This window comes from Pseudorca crassidens, chromosome 16 (genome assembly GCF_039906515.1).
Source record: "Pseudorca crassidens isolate mPseCra1 chromosome 16, mPseCra1.hap1, whole genome shotgun sequence".
NCBI classification, from domain to species: Eukaryota; Metazoa; Chordata; class Mammalia; order Artiodactyla; family Delphinidae; genus Pseudorca; species Pseudorca crassidens.
In genome coordinates, this window is record NC_090311.1 from 34481510 (window position 1) to 34503652 (window position 22143).

At 39.9% G+C, this 22143-nt stretch overlaps 1 protein-coding gene across 7 annotated transcripts in view; it reads left to right on the plus strand.

The window, feature by feature from the left end:
* Window positions 1–22143, plus strand: part of CPEB3 (cytoplasmic polyadenylation element binding protein 3) — a 177158-nt gene that overhangs the window by 133621 nt on the left and 21394 nt on the right. For all 7 annotated transcript variants that reach the window (XM_067710007.1, XM_067710005.1, XM_067710004.1 and 4 more), the window contains 2 exons: window positions 10001–10115; window positions 20396–20577. In XM_067710007.1, coding sequence (XP_067566108.1) covers window positions 10001–10115; window positions 20396–20577 — 297 coding nt within the window. The remainder of the gene's footprint in view (window positions 1–10000; window positions 10116–20395; window positions 20578–22143) is intronic.

Below are 22143 nucleotides of genomic sequence, written 5' to 3' on the forward strand. Positions count from 1 at the left end.
TCATTCACCAAACCTTCTGAGCTGTGGCTCTTTCTGGCTTTTTCTACTTCTTAGCTTGGCTACCTTTCAGGATCTTAGTGCCCTCGTTCTGTCGTTTAGTTCTCTCCAGTCCTCCCAGAATTCCTCCTTGGAAATATACACCATGTTCTAAAGTGACCTCACAGATTTTCTGTCCTTTGCCCTCTCCCTTTCCCCTAAATCAACCCCCCACTCCCTTTGTGTGGATTAGGTTAATCACATGGGTTTCCTAATACAGCGCCTGTAGAAAGGTTCCCTCTCACTTATCCTTTCTAAGATTATGTTTGTTTTTTAACTCAAATGAATCCATACTTAGTGGATTTCAGGTAGTTATATTTTTGGTCAGTGATTACCTTTCATTAGATGACTCCACTATTCTATATATAGGTCTGATCCTGAAAGATGGCAAAAGAAACTGTATTTATGGCCTGATTAATTGACCCCTGAGTCTTTTTTTTAATTTAATTTTTATTGATGTATAGTTGATTTACAATGTTGTATTGGTTTCAGATGTACAACAAAATGAATCAGTTATACATATACATATATCCACTCATTTTTAGATTCTTTTCCCATATAAGCCATTACAGGGTATTGAGTAGAGGACGCCTCAGTCTTAAAGAATGAAAGACAAATTGGCAAGAGTAGGAGTAATTGCAAAGCCTCTAGATCGGTGATTTTTTTTCCCCCTTCCTCCAGCAAGAGGAGTTCCATAGCTCAGATGTCCCAGGCATCCCAGAGGATAGCTGTGTTCTTGTCCATGCTTCCAGTAAAGCAGGCAGCCATTGTGACAGTGGTCCCTCTTGTTAAGGGAACTCTACTTTTAGAATGTAGAAATAGGCTGAACCTGAAGGTTCAAGACAGCAGACTGATAGATGAGGAAACCTAAGAGGGTCTAACAGATTGAGGGGCTGAAAAGAGTAACCTTGAAAAGGAGGTGAGGAAGGAGATGTTATGGTTCTTAACTTCTAGAACACTTTGGCCAGAGATGTGGGATAGCAAACACCTTGAAAGGAGTATCAGAAAAGTTTCCTAATTCTTCCTCCTTACAATTTATAGCACAATCACAATTTATAAATATTCTAAAACATGACAGATTGACTTTGCTATATATATATTTAAACTGTCTTACCAAACTGAAGTGTCTTATGTAAGGTGAATTCTTTAGGTTATTGCTCAGGTCATCCACTTAAAACTAGAAAGATAAAAATTAAAAAAAAAAAATGGTGGAAAAAAAAGGAAGCTGGAAATAGAGGCTGGTTTAATTATTTAATTTTTAAATCTGTCTAATCTGTCTGTCATTCCAGTGTCTCCTACCCCCATTTATAAATCAGAGGAATCTCTAGCATTTTTCATCACTTTTTTTAGTTACAAAAATAGGCCGATCGTTTTGCCTAGGATTTAAGCTGTCTCCAGCCCACATACAGCTTTTAAAAATGCTGTGCCTTCCTTTCTTCCTTCAAACCACATTTGAGTGCCTACTATGGGCAAGGCTTTAGTATTGGTTACTATGAATCAGAACTTATTTTGAATCAGACATAAAATCCTGTGTTCAAAAACTTAATAATATAATGAGTAGATAAAACAAGTGTATAAATAGACAAATCTGTAGAGCCTGGTGCATAAGAGGTTCTCAGATATTTGTCAAATTAAGAAAAATAATGAATACAGCGAGGTAAGATGTAGATCAAGCACTTTGGACAGTTTATACATATCAGGAGTGATGAAAGAAAGCTTCTTGGATGAAGTGTCATTTAAACGAGGTCTTGAAGGATGAAGAGAGTTTTCAGATTGGCCAGGAGAAGTATCGAGGTGTGGGGGAATAGACATTTTGGAGAAAGGCAACAGTGTGAACACAGAAATGAGAAATTGTGTGGTATGAATGCAGAACACTTAGGATGGAACACAAATATATGAAAGGGAGTAGAGGGAAATTAAATTGGGAAAAACAGGTAGGGGCTTGTAGGGCAGTCTTGATTGATGGCCTCAGTCCTTGGGTTTGTTTTATATTTACTCAAACTCTTTCATTCCCCACCTACTACCTCCTAAGACAATAACTATAATTTTATCTTGGCTCAGTCAAATCTGGTTTTGTGTCATATCCCACCTTGGAAATCTTTAGCACTTCTAATCTTCTTGATTTATTTATTTGTTCCTTGGTCTAAATTCATGCTTTGGACACCTCCCATCATAAGAATTTCTCCAAAGAAAGAATTCCTCCTTTAAAATGAGAAAAGTACCTCCTATTCATAATAAGTCTTATTTTTTTTTCTCCATGCATCTCTGATTTTGCAAATGGGTCCAGAGTTTCTTAGTGCTTGAGTCTTTGGAAGCTGTTATTCCTTTCTAGGGAGGTCTAAAAGATGCTGCAGTTTCAGTGTACAAAATGGTAACCAGGGGGCAAAATAGCCAATACCATCCCCTAATGGATCATAGTCCGTGTTTTCCAAAGTGTGTTCTGAAGAACGCTTGTCTCATCAAACACTGGTCTCTTGAGAGGATCATTGACAGAACGTTTGCTCTTAATAATAATAGGTGTCCCTTATTGAGCACTTACTTTGTACATTTTATATCCACTTTCTCCTTTAATTAAAGATTCCATAGCCAAGAACATTTGGGAAACATTGATATATTAAAGTTCTGAGGAGTTTTGCAATAAATAAATGTGTGTAATATTGTTTAATCCAGCATATTATATACCTCTTTGGGGATTATACTTGTGAAGATTCTGGTAGAATTAGTATTTCATGAAGCTCACTCAAAGAATAGGCTTCTTCCCAGGAAAAACTTAGGTAACGTGAACTTTTATGTGTACATTCCTCTCAAGAGTTTGAGTGATCGGCATGCCAGTGACAACATCCTTGCCCTAGCGCCATGGAACTGAAAATACACATTTATGTAGACATTGGACAAAATTGTCTGGCTGCAACGCAAGAGTGCCTGAGGCTATGAACCTAGAAGTTAAAATAGCCAGTTTCATTGCCAAATCATATTTGAGCTTTTCTAACTGCTAGTTTTGTTTAGTAGCTTTGAGAAGAGTCTATGGGTCATTTCTTAATGTGTTGAAAATGGGCCAAATGAGATTGGAAAGAAGAGAGAGGTTAATCATTCACAAATAAAAATGCATTTTGACTTTTCCAGGAGACTCTTGAGAAGCAGAGCTGGTGGCCAGTAGCCTGGAGGACAGGGAGCCTTGCAGGCACACAGCATCATTGCAGTGGAAAGAGTGTCTATAGACTTGGGGTCAGATAAACCTGGGTTTCAGTCCTGAGTTGCTGTCACACTTCTGAGTCTGAGTTTCCTTGTTTTTAAAGTAGAGATAATTTTTACAGCATAACAGTTATGGTGAGTTTAAATGTGACAGTGTATGTAAAATGCCTAGCACAGTGGTGCAGTGTAGGTGCTCAAAACTGCTAGTTTCTTCTTTCTTTCAAAAGGGAATCATCTATCTCGCTTATACTTTCTAAGTGACGCGGGAATATCAGAAGTGATGACGAGCACTAGATGATTCTGATCACCGCGTGCGTCACCTAGTGGCATCAGAAATTTGCACTGATTAGGCCCAAGCCCTGGCGTACCCACTGGTGACCAGACAGTGTATTTCCATGCCTCTAGAAGGTAGCTTTCAGTGGAGTGAGGAGAGTGATTGGGGAGCTATAGAGGGGCAGCTGCTGGACAAGTTCTTACAGCAACACTGTCTGCCCCTCGGGAAAACCTTCGTTAATTCACCAGCATGCTGAGGAGCACAGAGCACTCACTAAGGGTTGAGTGCTGTGCTGGGCAGTTGGGACCCACACAGAGATATGGTCTCAGCCTTAGAGGCCCCCAGAGTCCAATGGAGGGAAATAGCCAAGTGAATAGTAAGTGGAGTAAGGAGTCACAGGTGCTATGATGGAAGCATTATAGACGGTAGTTGATGTGGGGTGGCTCAAAAGCAAAGTGGTCAGGTGTTCCTGAGGGAGTCTGGAAAGCCTTTGGAGGGAAGATGTTTCTTTGAATCTTATGGTTGTAAGTACGGGTATTAATCATAGCATCTAATTGATAATGGCTTTATTATATCAAGCATAGAGCAAGGATGTACATCACCATTTTCGGGGTACAGTTTATGCATGCTCTGTTTTTGTACTGGGTGCCCTTATGAAACAGTATACAGAGTGTTGTTTGAATTGTTCAACAGTAACTGAAGTTCCCAGTGGGGCTGTAAGCCTGTGGTTTCCATACATCAGGCTGTGTAGCCTGGTGCGGATGGCAGCAATTTCCTTTTTGTACCTGCACTGTTTCTTGATGCTGGTGGTGGGTGTGGAGCATCCTGGGAGAGTGTAAGAGAATTTCCCAGGGTTACTTTCGGCTTCCTGTCTAAGAAGAATCCAGGCTATTTTGCTGAGGTTCTTTGGGGCCTGTGATCTACTGGTATCTGAGGAATAGTCTTAGTGTGACAGTGAGAGCTTTTTGCTTTGAGTCCCAGTGGAGCTCTGCCTGGAGGCCCCAGAGCTGCCCAGGGTACAGAATCTCATCAAGCCCAGTGCCTCTGAGCAGCTGTTAAGTTTCTTTCTGGCCACTTACCGCAGAAGGTACAGGGAGGGCATCTTCTTATCCTCTCTATTGGGTGGAGGGCAGCATTTGAGAATCACAGGTAGCATCTAAACTCCACAAAGGTGGCTGAGCCGTTTGTTCGGGAGCTATGTGTTGAAAATTAGGTTGACATGAGATACCAAATGTGAATATACTTTGAAGAGTCCAAACCACAGTTATTGCTGTTACGGCTGTTAGTTTTGGTGGTTATAATAATAAAACAACCCCTTACACGTGGAAGAGATAAAGATGCCTCACAAACCACAAACTAGTTTATTTGTGATACTGTGGGGCACTCCAGTCATTCTGTGAGGTCTGTGATTCTTAAAATAGAATTGCTGACAGCTGGGGTGGGTCTGAGTTCATTACCACTGCAGCTGAGCTGTTGCAGCTGTATCAGCGGACCTAGGTTTAGCTGACTCATCCTGGTTGTCAGAAGAGCCGGGATGCTGCTGCTTACTGGGGAGAGCAGTCCTGATGGTTCTGCACTATTGTTTTTCTGATTCATGTACATTGAAAGGATTGTAGGATTAGGGAGAGAAAAATGGAGACTTTTTCCTGAAGAGCTTGAGTAGGAGTTTGAAGAGTGTTGAAAAGAGGAAAAAGGAAATGGGGTGGGGTTGGGACGATGCTGAGCTATGAGCTTTATGGATACTTTGTGGGAAAGAGATCAGATGGCAGGGAAGGGGGATTTGGTCAGGTGATTTCCTGAGCTAGCCACCAGATTGCACTGTTGACTCTGAACAGTTTGGTTGCTTTTTGGAGCTGCTTTGAGCCCAACAAATGAAAAGGAAGGCACTGTGCAGTAGACCCTTCACGTGGTAGATGTTTGTAACCTAAGGAGAGCACCAGACCGCATATAGGGTGAGATGTTTAAAATGAGCTCAAGATAACATTATTTACTGGTAGATAATGTCTAAATTCTAAATAGTGGTCTAAACTGAGAGAATGCTAGAGCTATAGGGAGATTTGGTCATGTTCAGAAACTTGAAGTCCTAAGGCTTGTGTTTAAAACTGTTCTTACTAAAACTGTATGTTTTCTCTTATGCTGTTATTAAAGATACAATAAAAATGCATTTTATATTTAATTTTAACTTAGAGGCTTTTGCAAATTTTCAGTGAAATTGTCTTTTTAGGAAATGATGTTATCTTGTAGCATCCTGTCAAAATAAGTGACCTCTATTGCATTTCTTAAATTTTTTTCCTAGAAATTAGCCTAATCCTATCCCTATCAATGACTTTCAGTTTTAACCAGGATGAAATTTTAGTTAACTCTTTGAGAGCAATAGCAGGAAATAAGTGAGGAAAAGGCCTTGATTGGAGTGAAGTTTCTATGATGTTTTGTTCAATTAGTTCAACCTTATTATTGCCATATTTTGATACATACTAAGAGTAAGATATAATAGGGCAGTATTACCCAAAGTGTGGGTATTAATAGGTGTTACGCAAAAAAATAGGTTCCATGGAAGTAATTTTGGAAATGCTGGCTTAAACAACATTCGAATAGATTCATTTCCTGTAGAACTTCTTAGAGCCTTTAATTAATATACACCAGTGTCTGCTGTGAAGCTCCAAGAAGGAAGTTTATAACTTTTTCCTAAACACTGCTTTTAGGAAACACAACCCTAGGGATCTACACTTCACAGAACACGCTTTGGGAAACCTTGAAAAGGAAAATTAGTGCTTTTAGTACTAACTGTTGCTATTACATATTAATGTTATGTTCTTTTAGATTTCTTGACGGCTGTTCTTTTAGATTTCTTGATGGCTGTTGAAGTCACTTTATGGTATAAATTGGTATATTTATACTACCAAGCTTTATGTTTGGTTTTTGCCTTTATCCTTAAAGAGATTTTGCCTTTGGAGATAAGCAGTTATACAAAGCCAATTATTAATTAAGGAGATAAAAATTTAGAAGACAAATAATTCAGCTAAAAGTAGGTTTATGGTCCTGACCAGAACTTCCACAGGAATACATGCTTAAAAAAGAAACTAAAGAAAAACCATTTTTTAATTTTGTCTCGTAAGTGTTTATGCAATAAAACATTCCATTGTGAGGAGCTGTATGGTAACTAAACCTTTCTAACCAGAAATCACAGACTGGGGCCCACAGGATAGATCTGGCCTGCAGATAGTTTTGTCTAGCGTGTACAAGTGACTTTATACATTTGAATTAGTTCCCAGCATTCAAAAATCTTGAAGTTTCATGTAAAAATCTGAATTTCTAGCTACTTTTGAGAAATGGAAAAGTCTGACAACACATTCACAAATGATAACTTCTAGCTGGAGCTGAGAGGTGTCTGCTTCCTTTAAAAAGAGTGGTTTAACACTGCTGTATTTAAAATAGGTAACCAACAAGAACCTGCTGTATAGCACAGGGAGCTCTGCTCAGTATTCTGTAATAACCTAAATGGGAAAAGAATTTGAAAAAGAATAGATACATGTATACGTGTAACTAAATCACTTTGCTGTACACCTGAAACTAACACAACATTGTTAATCAACTATGCTCCAATAGAAAATAAAAATTTAAAAAAATAAATAAAAGGAGTGGTTTACTCCATTGTGTCACTGCCTGCCTACTAACCAGTTGTCCTGGTAGCTTGACATGTTTATGCTGCCTGTCTGGCCCTACAGACATTTGTTTTTGGGTATCCGGTCATGGCATGGCCAAAGGGCTAGTGGGTGCCCCCTCCCAGATAGCCTCTTCCTAGGGTCACCTTTGTAATCAAATGTGGTAAGGTTTCTTCAGGAGGCAGTGTTGAAACCATGTCAGGCTCATTTAAGGTAATCTTCACCATTCTTCACCTTATCCTTGTCCTTAGGATGTTGTGGCTTTTACTGCCCAGTATAGCCTATTTGACAACATCCTGCAAGAATTGTTACACACACACACACACACACACACACACACAGAGTAATCCCTATGTATGTAAAAGCTGTTTTGCCAGGGGAAGTTTATGTTGAGTTAGGACAGAGATCTAATTTCATCCTTTCTCAAAAATTATTAAACAAATAAACATAATAAAAAAAAACAGTTCTTTTACTTATATTCTACCCCTTCTACAAAATATCTGAGTCAGCTTATAAAGTATGGGATTAAAAGAGTAGAGAAACACGTATATATATTTTTTTCGAAGAGTAAGTCAGAAAGATAGAACATGGATATTAGACCCTGAGAATAAACCTTAGAAGATGGAGAACATGCCTGTATGAGAATGGTCTTATATTTCAGAGAGAAACCAGAGTGTGAATGGAACTTCTCAGTGCAAACAGTACCACAGTATTACTTTTTGCTTAGCTTTTAGAGTGTACTGATGTTGGCCTGTGTTGACATTTCTCTGAATCTGCAGTGGTGTGAGCTCTGAGGAGCTGTTCTGTGGTGGCAGCTGGGAAATGTGGGTTTTGTGAATAGGATTAATCATTACTGTCTCCCTAGTCCTCTTCCTGTATTTTTACCAAGAATAGGGTAAGGGAATGGGTTGTGTGTGATGTAATGAAGGGGGGTGGGGAGGGTGTCAGAGGGAAGAAGAGGCAGCAATGGAGACCCTCAACAGGCAGGTTTGAGATCGTCTGCAGAGTTCTTTTGAGCAGCAGTAACCTCCAGCTATCGTACAAGGCTGCATTTTCTGTACTTTTGATTAAATGAAACCAGAACACTATGGATACTACACAGGAATTGTTTTCATTTGTGAGCCATATGAGCAAACTCAGTTATCATAAAGTTAATGGAATTACCTGGTCCTGAAGCTGCCTTAACTACTTAATAAAGGATGAGACTAGAAGAAGAGAGGGCTCTGTGTAGAAAAAGATTTGCCCTACTTCTTTTTTTTTTTTTTTTTTGGTGACGTTAGAATCCTTTTTCTTAGTGTCAGGACATTGTGTTTTTAATTAAAAATTAATAATGGGCCCTCATGAAGGCATTTGAAAGTGGTGTTTTATGGTATTGGTGAATCTGCCTTTGTGGTAAATGTCAAGGGAACAATAATTTAGTCAAACAGACCAAATTTTACAAGGAAAGAACTGGATTTTTTTTTTAAGTGATAAAGGTAGAGCAGATGCCTGAGTGTTAACAGAATTACAAACAGGTCCAAGGTTTTAGGGTCTTGGGAAGAAGTGGAGATTTTATGGCTTCTGGCTAACTGGTGAAGGCAACTGTGTCATAAAAGCCCAAAAAGCTGCGGGGCGGGGGGGTACATTTTGTAACAATCATAAGGAACGTGTAGCCTGCTTCTAACTGCGCGATGCCAGTGTTAGAGATGACCCAAGATGTTTTGAAAGTGTAATTGACAGATCTACTACCTTTCAAATAGGAGTACTCCTGGATATAGCCAGGCCACATAAGAAATTATCGTATGTGTTTCCTTGCATTGTGTTGTTGATTGAGTAATGGGGCAAAAGAAGAATTTTGTTGATACTATGAAAATTCAGCTGTTTTGTTTCCTATCCTAATCAATGAGGGGAAAGGAGAGGGGTGTTCCTTAAAGACCGACACTATTTTCTCTGCTTCTATACCTGGCCTACTTCCCAGTGCGCATGGCCAGCTGAGCGACTGGTTGGTTTTCAGGCAGTGCTGAAACTGGCCTTTCGGTATGAGAGGGTTTTTTGTGCTTTTTTTGTTTTGTTTTGTTTGGTTATGCATTGAAAGGAATATGCTTTAAGGTTGCGATTCTGATGGAATACCTTATTTTATATGATAATGGTAAAACAGTGTAAACTATGGGCAGGAAGTCAGAGTCCCAGTGAAGAGACATTACCAGTTAGAAATATGTCATAGAGATTTCTTTTTCTATTCTTTGAAAATTTGCTTCATTTCCTGGGCTTACCTTTATTTAACCAGACTTGTTTAGGAAAATCAGATCAACCAAAAGTCGATAAATCTGTGACCTTCAGGATTTGATATTGCTGGTAATTGTGTGCTAACTTGATAAGTGTTAAACTGTGTTAAATCATATTGCTGAAAGAGAAATGTTTTAATTTTAGGGGGTGATCATTTAAAATCCAGACATATGGATAATTTTTAGAAAATATTCCCAATGTTCCTGTCCCTCTTTAGGTGAGCTCTTAAAAAACTAAGTGCTGTAATGTGACAGGTTATAAACAGTCTAACATGTGTTAAAATTCAAAACCCAGACTCTATCTATAAAAGACTGCCCTTTTTTAAACCACAGGTGGTTTCTGAAGGTTTCATGGTATATGTCTAGAGTGTTGAGTCTAACACCTGTAAGTAGATTCCCCAAGAGTTCTATTGGAAGGCACTTAATGCAGATTACATTAACTAATAACTGGATTTTGTTTGGGTTGTATATGTTGTAAAATGCACAGATCAGTGGGTTTGTCTTTAGTCACCTTATTCTCATTTGGGGTTGATGGAAATGAAGTAAGGACCAAGTAAACGACTTTTTTTCAGGTGCAAATTCGACCATGGAACCTAAGTGACAGTGACTTTGTAATGGATGGTTCTCAGCCTTTGGACCCCAGAAAAACTATCTTTGTTGGGGGAGTTCCACGACCCCTTCGAGCTGGTGAGTGGAAATAGTAACACCACAACAACAAAACCAACAACAGAATCCCCAATGTGTTTAGTCTTCAATATTTTCTAGGTTTCTGGTCAGCTATGCACAATCTCCAAAAAGAAGGCTGTCAGGTCAGTTTCACTGAGCTGACCCTTAAATGTTTTCTCCCAAGACGTTGTATTTTCTTATGGTACAAGAGTGAATTTCATGAAATTGTTATTTCAGAGGGATGAATTCTAATTAGTGCCTCCCTGTTCAACCAATTATTTTTAAAATAATAACAATACATTTGGCAGTGTGCATTCTTATGCCAGTTAGCATTGTTACGTATGACAGAAAAAGAAGTCATCCCATCAGAAATCTGTCCAGTGCAGGTGTGTGCCCACTTAGTCAGTGAGGAACCAAACCACTGCTAGAAATTGTGTCACTGGGAATCAAACTGAACTTTTCCCAAGTGAAACAGGTTCCTATTTTTTCTCATGTACTTTGAAAAGTGAGGTATGTATTTGAGCATCTTTATTTTGACTTCTTGAAAGCTCCCCTGTTTTTTGTTTTTTAAGTACCTTTCCAACGATGAAATAATTGTGCCTGCTGGGTTGGGCAGAATCATTATTGACTGGGGCATTTGAAGTGATGCTGTGCTGATGACTTCAATATTTAAATCCAAAGACAAATCTAATTGGTTGTGGATTAGTGTGATTGCCTGTGGAATATAATAAAATTATTTGTAAGAACAGAGTTTTCAAAATGCTTAAAATAGTTGAGTTTATTTTTTTTTAAATAAGATGAAAAAATAAGGTAGCTGTTGCCGCTGTAGTAGCAAAAAGGACAGTGTTATCTCTACGTTAGTGCAAGCAAGTAGACTTAGTTCTACTTAAAAAGTAAAAGAAAAAGCAGAGGTCATTAAAATCAAGTTGTGAAACAGAATTGTAAAATGTACCTACAGCTCTTTGGCTCTATGACTTTGGGGACTTCTTAATTCTGAATGTTCCTCAACATTTCTAACATATTTATTCAAATCTCAACTCCAGTCTACTCCTGAAAGATAAGTTTTAGGTCTGTATAAAGATGTATTCGTAATTCCATTTTGAAGGACTTTAAAACATATTAATCATGACTGTGGAGTTTGTAATCTTATGGTACTTCAGAAAGTCAAGCATCACTGGGTCTTTTTCTCATTCTCATGGAAAACCTGCCCAGAGAAGGAAAGCAAAACAGCAGAGATGCTTCCCCCTTCATCTGCTGTCAGAAAATAAAGTCTAAGCAGGGCTAACTCGCACGTGAACAGCATTATGAGATGAGGGCCAATGCAGCCCTTTGTTTCTAAACAGCTTGTGCTTTAAAAAAAAAAAAATGTGGGTGGGGGCACTGTGTAATATTCCTGGCTTTTTCTAACTGGTGGTGTGTTTAGGAGTGGAGAGGGAGAAAAGTCCCCTTTGATAGTGTTTTAGCTGCAAATGGATTCTACAAAAATGGACATTCATTGCTAGTATTCTAGCTGTTCTTTTCTGCAACTAAATACAAGCACAAATTAGTTTTAATATCTCAGCCCCTCTCCTTTTTTCTTATCTGGGAATCTGAAAAAAAAAATTTCTGAAAGAAAAGTTCCCACAGTTGTAAAGATAACAGAACTGGCTTTAACCTCTTATGTCTGTTTTTAAGTCACAGACACAATAGTTTATAAACTAAATTCCCTTTTTTATTAGCCACTCTTCATTCTTTCTGTTTAAATCATTTGAAAGGATAGGTGTGGGCCTCTATATCTTTTTCTCTCTATAAATCTTGTGATGATATGTTTTTCACACTGTTCTTATGATCGCACTGACACTGCAAGACAGGAAACCCAAGATGCTAAATTATATTCTTTCTTTAACATTCTGTGTGTATAAGATGCTGCAAGTTCTACGGTTAAACAAGAATTATGTTTAGTTATCTAGTCAGAAATGGGATTTTGTGTTCCCTGCCTAGATAGTACATAATTTGTAAATTTCAAAGTTCTTTTTTCTCTAACGTAAGCTAAATTTTTTTGTTTTAAAATTTTGTTTTTGCCATTATTGGCTAGTAATCTACAGTCACTTGGTCTAATGGCAGTGTTCCCCCATGCCAGCACCTCCTATAAGTGTAGCTAGTTTCTAGAAGGCTAAACAATCTACATTAGCATCTTAGAATTTTACTCTATCCATCCAAGACTTCCAGATTGGAGGCCACGTAATCTAGATGAAAAGAGTTAACATCTGCAGCTTTTATCCCTGTGCATAGAATTAGTTTTCTTTGGAACACACTGAGCTTTGTGGATTGGTGTGTGTCTTGGAATAGAAGACTGTTTTTAAAAGAATTCATTTTGACTTTGCTAGACAATCTTAAATTGAATACAGTGCAGTTCACTTGAATAATAAACGTATTGAGCACGCACTGGGTTACTGGCACTGAGAAAGTGCACATCACGCCACACTGAATGGACATCCCACTCTCATGTTGAACAAGTCGTCATCTACAGAATCAAAGATTTCAGAACAGAAGAAAATGAGAAATGTATGAATAGAATACTAAGTTAATTGGATGCTAAATTATACTCCTTAACATAATGATTCTCAAATTTTGGTTTTTAAATACTTCAGGGCATTTTTTATTATTTCCAGGGGTGTCGTGGTTATGAATTCTGAAAAGTCTTAAAACTATTTCAGGCACTATATACAAGGTGATCCTAGACTAGATATCAGTGATGAGACTCAACAGGTGACATTTTATGTGTCCAGATTGATTTTCACCTTATCCTGGGCCAAAAATGGTCCTTCAGCACTTTACAGTGACTAAAATGTTATCACTCAAGAATTTTTCCTTTGGATCTTGTGAGGCTTTTTATCTTTGACATTTTCCCATTGTAAGACAGGGACCATTATCACTAATAAGTTATTCTAAATATAGTTATCCCACCGAATAGAAGTGCAGAAACACTTCTAAAGAAACAAGGCAACTTGTTTTAAGTGGTATTGTCTTGACTGAGGAGTTTAGGTTGCTCCTTCTGACCTTTTGACAAGCGTGACTTTTAAAACTTCAGGTTGGAAAAAATCAGGGGCCTAGAAAAATTAGCCTGAAAATGGGAAAATATCAGTGGAAAATCTAGATGAGTTTCCCCGAAGTTGGACTGCCTGATTGTTGCCTTCTCTAAGTCAAATAATACACATTTCTACGTCTCTTGTCTCTCCCTTCCATCACTCCTGTCAGTGACAGTGGCAAGCCGAGGATGGTTTGCCTGAAGTCTCCTGGTGTTTCTCCATCTTGCTTTCCTTCCACTCCCCACTTCTCCCCACCCCGACGCTAGGAAAGGCCGTGGGTGGACTCGCCATGCCACCGTGTGGCTAAAGAGTACATATTCTTCGGAGAAGTCAGTACAGGGAAAGGGGTGGTCTGTCTGTCTGGTCTGTCTCTCCTCCCGCTACTACCTGGACGTGCAACAGCATGTTGCCACTCTTCATTCAAGTGTTGTAAGCAGCATGTCTTCCTAAATCTCAGTATGGAGATATCGCTGTTGCGTATCCCTATGACATTGGAACCTCTCCAGACCACATCTCTTTGCTCTGAGAGCAACTAAGTGCCAGCTAAGGGCTTGGGGGTTATGAGGAGACCACCAGGAAAAAGTGGAAAATGAAGGATCTGGTCCCTGTGTTCTTCCCTGGTTTGTAAACGTGAGTGTTCTCTGACTCTAGCTTCTTGGCTTAGACATCTCATTCGGGGGCTGCCTCAGTGATCAAGCTTTGGGACCCATCCACTTCCAATTTTGATCAGGCTTGAAAAACCCTCAGTCTTCCTCTCTAATTAGAGGCATCTGTGAGCTGTTCCTCCACTTTATGACTTCCTTCTGACAGTTTATCTGACCAGGTCCTGCAGAACAGATCAGTCTTGAGTTCCTAGAGCCTACCATTTGCCCATCATCTTTGGGTCTCCCATCTTCCTAACTATTGCTCTGATGATTCTTCCTGTCTTTTTCTCCCCTGCTAATATTCTGTGATGGATCCTGAAATTTCCTTCTCCACCTTCCCCCCTCCCAACTCCCCCCACCTCACTGTTGTGAGGATGGCTTTCTATGGAAATTCTAGGGAAAAAAATTTTTGAGGTAAATATTCAGTAAGGTATGACATACATCTAGAGAACATACATGATGAATTTTTCTAAGAGCATTTATTTCAGACATTCTGCAAACATCCTGGTAGTCCACATGTATTAGGAATCACATCCTGATTTATGATTAAGGAAATAGGAGTATTATAACCATAGCCTTTTTGTTCAGTGAAGTGGTAGCAGGCAGAAATCATCTGTATGTCAAGTTTGTCGGCACTAGAAGCTTTTTCTTTTTTTTTCTTTCTGTCTCTCTTTTTTTTTTTGACTGCACCATGCAGCATGTAGTATCTTAGTTCCCAGACCAGGGATGGAACTCGCACCCCCTGCGGTGGAAGCACAGAGTCTTAACTGCTGGACCTCCAGGGAAGTCCCCCTGCCAACACCTTTTTTTTTTTTTTTAACATCTTTATTGGAGTATAGTTGCTTTAGAATGTTGTGTTAGTTTCTGCCGTATAACAAAGTGAACCAGCTATATGTATACATCTATCCCCATATCCACTCCCTCTTGCGTCTTCCTCCCACCCTCCCTATCCCACCCCTCTAGGTCTCACAAAGCACAGAGCTGATCTCCCTGTGCTATGCAGCTGCTTCCCACTAGCTATCTGTTTTACATTTGGTAGTGTATATATGTCAATGCTACTCTCTCACTTCGTCCCAGCTTACCCTTCCCCCTTCCCTTGTCCTCAAGTGCATTCTCTACGTCTGCATCTTTATTCCTGTCCTGCCCCTAGGTTCATGAGAACCTTTTTTTTTTTTTTAAGATTCCATTAGATGTGTTAGCATACGGTATTTGTTTTTCTCTTTCTGACTTATTTCACTCTGTATGACAGACCCTAGGTCCATCCACCTCATTACAAATAACTCAATTTCATTTCTTTTTGTGGCTGAGTAATATTCCATTGTATATATGTGCCACATCTTCTTTAGCCATTCATCTGTCAGTGAACACTTAGGTTGCTTCCATGTCCTGGCTATTGTTAATAGTGCTGCAATGAACATTGTGGACACCTTTTTTTTTTTTGTAGAATCTTTTTCTTTCACCAAGTCCCAAGTTCAGAATGAGTTGTCTCAGATAAACTCCAGAATTGGCATGCTGACTTGATTAACTGCATTGCCCTTAGGCTTAAGGATTTTATAATGTCTGTGTTTGTTTGCTCCTCCTCCAAAAGAGCAAACTCTCACCCACAGCCGATGTCAAAGTTTGCCATATCAGTGGCAGTTTGAGCAACATTAGCATAAAGCCAAAGTAAGACTGGGATGAACTGGTGCTTATGGAGCAGAAACCAGGCCAAGTAAATGTTAAGCAAAGATTTATGAGTAGAGGGAAAAACAACTGCTGGACAAAACTAAACATTTGAGCACTGCTCTTTGCCCAGCAGTGTGCTCAGAGCTCTCATGTATGTTTAATCCTCATGATAACCCTGTGAGGTTATAAGTGGTAGACTTTTCATTGTAGAGATAAGGGAGCAGAGTTCAAAGGGGGTGTAGTCGAGACCACAACAAGTGAAAAAATCAAGGTTCAAACTCAGATCTCCAGACTTCAAGTTTGGGGCTCTTTGCACAGAAGGAAGCTGCTTTATCAAGCTGAGATCTGAGATCTGTTGTCTCAGTAACAGCAATAACAGTCAATCTGGTACCAGCTCGATTTAATCAAGTTAAAACTCTTATCCTTCTTACTTAGTTGGTTGTTCATATCATTTATTTGAAAATATTCTTAACTTCCCAACGTCTCATGCAGGGTGGAAGCTAATGAGCACATTTCCTCCACTAAAGATGTGTGAACTGCTCTCATGAACCAACTCAGCAATCGTAAACCCAAAAAGTCCACCTTCAAGTTGAATTTTCCTTTCTTTCAGAAGTCCAGACCCCTTGTAATCCTGAGGTGCCTTATGCCTCTTTCCTGTCTGCTTTGTTATTTCCAAAGAGGAGAAATGTAGCTTCTAGATTCACAATTTAGAATTGTATGTAGTATTTCCCTCAGGAATCCTCATTCCTGCTCTACCCAGTTTGGCTCTCATAGTGTCTCAGACTTATACATTGCCTTAGGCTAGCTTTGAAATCTAATTAAATGACAGGAACAGGATCCTGGGGTGGGGCAGGATGGGGAGTCATCATGATTTTCTTTCTGATGAACTGAAGTCCCTTTCAGATCTCTGTGAAGAATTAGGAGCAAAACAAGGAACCACAGTTGGGGTTCAGATTCACCTTCAGGGCATAGTCACCACAACCCAGAGGAATTCATGGAAACGCTATACACTACCTACAACTGCAACATTCTTGTTTCCTTCTCCAGTCTGGGACATGGTGAAGCTCATCACAAGAGCCAGTGTGTGGGTTATACTCATAGAAGTGTACTGTTACCATGGAACAGTTGTTTATGAGATGACTTGAGTTGTCTTAAGAGCACAGAACATCTTATCCAAAGTACAGAATACCCTTGGATATAGCTATCAGAACTCCTAATTTCCCACCCCTGTGGTGACCAGACAGACGCCGTGAACACTGTCTGGATGGGAAGGAAAAAATAGAAGTGGTTTGGAGCTTCCTGACTTCCTCATGGACTCTATGCCTGCTGTCACCTCCATCTGTCTGAATTTCAGCCTCTACCTGTATGTCCTGCTCCGGTAGCCTCATCTTCCTCAGGTTAAATGTTAAGAACGTGCTCTGGGGAGCTACGCTGTCGTTGTCCTCTGCAGAGGATGGTTTAGAATGAGGATTCACTGTCACAGGTTTAGTAGGTGGTTTGACTACATTTTCCAGATAAGACACTTCCTTGATCAAGGACTCACATTTCTTTTTTTAATTTAATTTTATTTATTTATTTATTTTTGCGGTACGCGGGCCTCTCACTGTTGTGGCTTCTCCCGTTGCGGAGCACAGGCTCTGGACGCGCAGGCTCAGCGGCCATGGCTCACAGAACCAGCCGCTCCGCGGCATGTGGGATCTTCCCAGACCGGGGCACGAACCCGTGTCCCCTGCATCGGCAGGCAGACTCTCAACCACTCCGCCACCAGGGAAGCCCAAGGACTCACGTTTCTTGAGCAGGATTGAGATCATAAGGTATAGATAGACCCACGAAGGTTTTAGTTGATTTCTACCTGATTTCTGATTTCTGATTTCTACCTGATCCTTTTTTTCTCTCTTCCTCCCAAGTAGTCAAAATGGTAGCCCTCTTCTTGGCTCAGCTCCCCCCTAATCAGAGGAAGGGAATTTATATGGGACTTTCCTACATTAACTGATAATACTCACTCTAAAGAACCCTTTAAAACCTAGCCTCTAAAAGTAGTGGTACATTATGACATCTGTAGGTGAATTTGTATCTTCCATATTAAAAATATTTTCGGATTGGGAATTTGTAGGATTTGAGGAGAGCTTGCTCTGTGTTTGTTAGTTACCTGTACAGTGGATGAATTGTTAGTATTTTTTTTTAATGCTGTTTTAACCAACTGGTTACTTTTCTCAATAATTAAAAACTCTGTTTAGTACTTAGGTGACATGCCTATTGTGTTTGAGCCCAGCATGAGTTTAGCCTGCAAGAAGTATTCACTAAAGTGAAGACTTGCTGATTGAGTAAAGGACCAAATACAAACAGCAGTTGTTTGGTCATTATGTACTTTCCTTCAAGGGTCATCACAGTATTAGAACTTTTGTAGTTAAAATACAGATTAAGGTAGAGAGATGGGTAATCTTCATGTTCTTCCCCCCCCAGAAAACTTTCTTTAGTCACCTTGGTTTCTTTCTTGTAGCTTCTCAACAAATTGCCCTTCACTTGAGTGAGACTTCATTGGCTCAAATGCCTGCAGAGTTTTGGGTGGCCAAGAAAATGACTGTATATAAGCTTTTAAGTGGAAATTATTTATTTATATAGTTTTCATAAAAACAGAAGTGAATGAGGGTTTCTTTTTCCTATCAAAAGTACGTAACTGCCAGCAGCAGCAGCCATGACCTAATCTTTGGCACGTGAAGATGATTTTCCAGCAGCCAGATCCACAAAGTGCTTGTGGAAGGTGCCATCTCTGGCATCTGAGGATCCCTAAGGTTCCTTTGGAGACCAAGATGCAGTAGAAGAACCTGTGGTTACGGTAACTCTTGTCTTCAGCTGGAGCTTCAGGCTCGCAGCTGGTATGTATACCTTCTTCGTGAATTAGATATTTTCTTGAATCCTTCCTAAGGGTGGAAGACAAGTGTATTCAGTCCCTTGACAACATTCTTTTCCTGGCCATTCACCAGGCTGAGGGAGTTTTCACTGTCTTATTCCATTCCAGAGGAAGCCAGGTCTTTGGAAAATTAGTGTTTAATTTCCAGGCCCTGAGGTTACATATTTTACTAAGCCCACTTGACTAATAAAGGAAACTCATTAATGACTGCAGTGAATTAATCCCACGTTCAGTTTCTTGTTCTCTGTAACTGGAATAATGTTAGCTATGTGAGGAAGTCCCCAAGCCATCAGAAGTTGTTGGGGTGAAGTATGAGGACCCACTGAACTCTGATATTTAGGGTACACACATGATTCTTATTGCATTGTTTGAATGAGTGTGATTCCTGGATCCTTCCCCAAGACTGCAGTCAGGGTTCACTTGGGCTCTAACCAGCAGTGTTCCCTTGGCTGATGTGACTCAGTAATTCTGATCATAATGGGATCATTGGGATAGCTTTCTGCTGTTCTGTCTTTAAAATCACTTATTCTCTGGCTTAATTATTGCTAGTTTATTTTCTCACCTTCTGAAAATTACCTGTTGGTTGGAAGTCATTCTTCCAGTTAGAAACAGGCACTTAGAAAACAATTACCAGTATTAGGCAGTCTGGTTTGGGGATAAATTTTGAAGAAGTTGAATAGAAAGACAGCCTTTCTGTCTGGCGATACAGCTTTCTTACTGCCTCAGCAGCTTCCTATTACAGGAACCAGTAGTACTTGGCTTTCCTTCTGTTTGTAGAAATCTTACACCGTTCAGCCCTTCAGCCCTTGTACCCGCTGCAGAGTTCTTCCCCTACCCCTCCAGGTTGTGCTGCTTTCCTTCTCCCCAGATACTGATTCCTGTGGAGCTCTACTGTCTGATGGTCTTTGCACACTGGCTGTGTCCGAGGTCATCATCTGTCTTCCCTGTCTGCTCCTTTCCAAATGCCATGTGTAGGTGTTTGAGGGAAGTGGATTCTTGGGTCGTTCGCCAGGGGTAGGACTAAGTCTTTTGGACTTAAACCGTGTGAGTGGCCTGAAAGGAATGGTCATACCTGGAGGAGGTGCCATCCAGTATCAAGTAAACAATTACCTTCAGGCAATTTGGATCCAGGTAAGTAACTGCTATGTGTCTCTCCATGGTACCTTTTGATGAGGACAATTTTAGAATATCAGACCTTTGGAATGGTCCAATTTCCAAGTGCCTTCTGTACAGGTGTTTTGCAAATATACCAATATAAAGGTATACTTAGAAGAAATATGGTGAGGTGTGCAGACCAGACCTCTGGATTTATAGCAGGGTGTAGGATGGGTATGTTTTTACTGCCTTTGTAGCAGCTTAGTGTTTCCTGGCACATTGTAAGTGCTCAATAAACCATTGCTGCTGTGATCATTTTTAGTACTATTATTTAAGAATTCAGTGTGAGAAGTTAGTATGGAGAGTTCTCAATTGGGATAGTATATACTCTTAAAATCTTTATTTTTTTTAATTGTAGAGATTTACTTTAAGCCTGTAAACATATTGCCTCTAGTTAAAATGAATTAAATTCTTTTTTTAATTAAATTCTTCCATAGCTTGAGCTTAATATAGTAGTGTGACTTTAGTAATTGCTTTCAGTCCTAGAGGTCAGTAAGTAGAGCTGTTTCTTATTAACTTGTTAGGGTACCTGAAATGCTTTGCCTACCCAGGGCCCACTCCAGTGGACTAAGCAGTTAGAAATTAGAACAGGAGGATTGCTGATAGATCACTTCTTTTATACTGTTGCTGAAATTCTGATTATGTAAACTCTTAAAATTTTTTTTTCATTTTGTTTTCAAATATCCTATGAGGAGCTCCCCTGCTTGAGTTGTAAGACTGGTGTAGACACTCTTCATGAGACTTAACATGGCTTTTCCATTTCTTAATTACACTGCATGATCCTTACATAGTCCTTCCTTCTCCTGGGCAAGAGTACCTTCTAAACATTTATAACGAACAGTGTTTATTTTCTTGCAGTTGAACTGGCAATGATCATGGACCGTTTGTATGGCGGTGTCTGCTATGCTGGCATTGATACGGACCCAGAGCTGAAGTACCCCAAAGGTGCTGGCCGCGTGGCATTCTCCAATCAGCAGAGTTACATTGCAGCCATCAGCGCTCGCTTTGTGCAGCTCCAACACAATGACATTGACAAACGGGTAAGCAACTGCTCAGGGTATAATTGCTATGGGAAAGAAATGAAATTTATTCTGTGGGCCCCTGGGGAGAAAAGCACCTTGTGATCAAAGTGAGCAGCTCTGCCTTACATGACATTAGTCCATGAGTCCATCTAGGCTGCCTGAAAAAGAGAGTGCCCTTTGTATTTAAGGCGTTAATGAACTTTCTGCCTCACGCATCCCCAGGGTGATGTTACACTTACGAAAATAACACTGCAGAATTTAGCAAAGCAAACCAGTGCTGTTCAAAATATGATGCCAACAGCACGTTAACGAAGATTGAGAGCTGGTAATCTGCTTGACCCATGTGGTACTCTTAAAACAAACAAACTTGAACTAACATTTAATGTTAATATTCAGGAGTATACATAAAATTTTGAAGTTCTGGTTTCTTTTAAAATTGCAAGAACATAGGGACTTCCCTGGCATTCCAGTGGTTAAGACTCCGTGCTTCCACTGCAGGGGGCACGGGTTCAATTCCTGGTTGGGGAACTAAGATCCTACATGCCACGCAGCATGGCAAAAAAAAAGTGCAAGAGCATACGTGGTAGCAGTCATTGGAGCCAAATAGCTGCTGTCCCCTCCAGTCCCCTCTCCAACTCCCATAGTTCTCCTGCTCATACCAAATATGCATATCCATTACCTGCCTCTTTGCTCATTGGTGTTACCTACCTGACCAGTAGAGGCACTCAGATTTGCTAACTCTCATCTAAACAGGGGGCAGTAGAGCTCTAGGGCATTGGTGTGTTCAGTTGGGTTTGGAGACAGACACAGGTTTAAATCCCTTAAATTCCAGCTCTGCTGCTGTTTGGAAGCTTGGGGGGAATAGAAGGTGTTAGTAGCTAATCTGGGACCTGTATTGATAGATTAAAAGATCAAGTGGGAGAACATCAAGTCTAAACACCTCCCTATGCAATTGTACAGTGGTTGTTAATGCTTCCAGCAAAGGCTGTTCTTGGGGCATACACTGGACTAGAATAAGTAAAGTAGTAAATATGTTGTATTACAAAGTTTCACCTATACTCTCTATGGTCGACTGACTAATTTTGCGTAGTAGACCTAAGTTTCTTAGGAGGTGAAAGTTTCAATTGGTGATGAATTTTTTTTATAGTCAACAAGATTACATTTTCTTTAAGACATAGATCAAATTACAAAAGCCAGTGCTTAAAATAAATAGTCTATTTGCTGCATCTACTGGGATCCTTAAAAGTAAGTAGTGGTGGTTTGTTTTTTAATTAAAATGAATGAAGTTTTACAGAATTTTGAAACACTCTGAATCAGTGGAAACTCAGGGGTGATAAACATTCAGCTCCATTCCTAGTTTTCAAGTGCCCACAGCACCCCTTCTGTATCAGTAATTCCCCTACAGACTGTAAGCTCCACAGAGCTTACCCATTGCTTGATGTACAGACACAGTAGATGCTTGATAAACCTTTGTTGAATTGACAAATGGTGTTATGTGGAGTGTTCTCTTAACTACTGCTGCTGGTGGACTTGCTAGTGCCTATACATTTGTGAGTCTGAAGCCCCAGATTCCATTACATTTAG